The sequence below is a fragment of the Cebus imitator genome, unplaced genomic scaffold (assembly GCF_001604975.1).
Source record: "Cebus imitator isolate Cc_AM_T3 unplaced genomic scaffold, Cebus_imitator-1.0 Scaffold435, whole genome shotgun sequence".
In the NCBI taxonomy this organism is placed as follows: domain Eukaryota; kingdom Metazoa; phylum Chordata; class Mammalia; order Primates; family Cebidae; genus Cebus; species Cebus imitator.
In genome coordinates, this window is record NW_016107750.1 from 1,767,736 (window position 1) to 1,769,466 (window position 1,731).

A 1,731-nucleotide genomic window follows, 5' to 3' on the forward strand; every position below is an offset into this window, starting at 1 on the left:
AAAAAAAAAAAAAAATAAAACCTAATAATTGTGTTTTAAAATTCCATCTACTTCCATTCCTTCTCACTTACCCTAATATCCAAAATCCTACATCTAGGAAAGTAAAACTAGGACAGCCATTCCTTTTATCCCAGATATTCACATATGTATGTATATGAACACATATGTATGCATATTTATTTACATTCACTTATAGTTAACATGCACTTAAGGTATACAGGAAAAACGTCTAGATAGAGAAGCCATTATTCTGACAATATAATTACTAGGTTTGAGGTCTAGAAAATGCAGCTTACCATGTAAAAATATCTCACCACAAGAAATCAATAATTTTCAAAGCTTGAAAACTTACTATCAATTCTACTTAAAAAAAAAATCAAGGTTACAGGTAGGTTGACAGGATAGAGAAATACTAAAATTAATACTAGCTGGGTTGCTATTAAGCTTACCTTACAGCTTTGAAAAACTCTGATTTCTTGTGGGTTTCAGTGGTGAGCTGCATTTCCTTAGTCTCAGCAGACTTCCCAGCAGGAATTCGAGTCTGATGAAAAATCAGCAAAAGGAGGCCCTCACTGAGAGACATACTAATATCATTCACTCAGTGGAGACAGTAAAAAAGTAACATTTCTAAAGGCAAATTTACATTAGTAATACATATGCTTACATAGCAAATAGAGATTTAATTTCTTATGGCAGAAAGAACAATTAATTTTCCTTGAAAACCTGACTTTTTCTACAAAGTGTGTGCTTTTACCCTGCCTACCTCTTTGAGATATTCATTAGTCATAGTTCACCCCTTAAATGACTTTTATCAAAACAAAAAACCTTTAGGTCCAAATTTGGGCAATAGTTATAAGACATCTCTGGCAGTAACACTGGGATCTTATAGCAGAAATAAAATTAGTAAAACAAACCTTTGTCAATTTTTTGCATCACCTTTATTAACTGGGATACTACCTCTCAAATCTGTGACAAACAGATCTGGAAATCTTGCTTAATCTACATAGAAATAGATTAAAATTATAAAGTAAGTATCTGACAATTTGAAGAAGAACATGTTTTCTAAAATGTCTTTAACACAGTAATTCATAATAGTATACAGTTCTAAAAACTGACTTAGAAATAGAACTTCACTTTCAAAAAAAATCCTGAAATATGTACCTTTCATTAATTATTCTGAATTATAAGGTTTATCCTATTTAAACCTTGTTCTAGACTAGTACTAGCAATAAAGCACCAGTAGCCACATGTAGTTATTCAAGTTTAAATTTAAATTAAGTAAAATAAAAAGTTAAGTTCCTCAGCTGTACTAGCAACCTTATTAGTGTACAATGGCCATGTGAAGGTTAGTGGTTACCTTACGGAACAGTACAGGTCCAGAGCTTACTGCAAGAAGTTCCACTGAATAGCATTGCTCTAGACAGAACCTAAATGAAAGGCAGTATAGTTAAAAGGCCTTACCTGGTCTGAGGAGGTGTGGGTGTGTAAAGGGGCTGGGCTGGCCCAAGTATCGGTGTGGAATCCTCCTTTCTGGGACAGGCTGAAGAGAGTACCTTCGCTGTGCACACAACATACATCCTGAAAGAAGATTAAAGAGGATGAAATGAAACAACAGATCTTGATACACTTCATGGTATAAATACACTTATCTATCTCCAGCACTTTAGATGCTTTAGAAAAATGCAAATTAATATTTCCTTCTCTTTTTTTTTTTTTTTTTTTTTTTTTTTT

General features: G+C 32.9%; 1 protein-coding gene across 2 annotated transcripts in view; it reads right to left on the reverse strand.

Annotated features, from left to right (window-relative positions):
- The window catches only part of XPNPEP3 (X-prolyl aminopeptidase 3), a 62,296-nt gene that overhangs the window by 53,665 nt on the left and 6,900 nt on the right, over nucleotides 1–1,731 (reverse strand). Inside the window, exons 2-3 of one of the 2 annotated variants that reach the window (XM_017510368.2) lie at nucleotides 1,462–1,578; nucleotides 450–541 (exon numbers count right to left, since the gene is read on the reverse strand). Coding sequence is in view for 1 of the 2 variants with exons in the window: in XM_017510365.2 (XP_017365854.1) it covers nucleotides 1,462–1,578 (117 nt within the window). In the remaining variant the exon portion in view is untranslated. The remainder of the gene's footprint in view (nucleotides 1–449; nucleotides 542–1,461; nucleotides 1,579–1,731) is intronic. The other variant, XM_017510365.2, reaches the window with a different exon arrangement.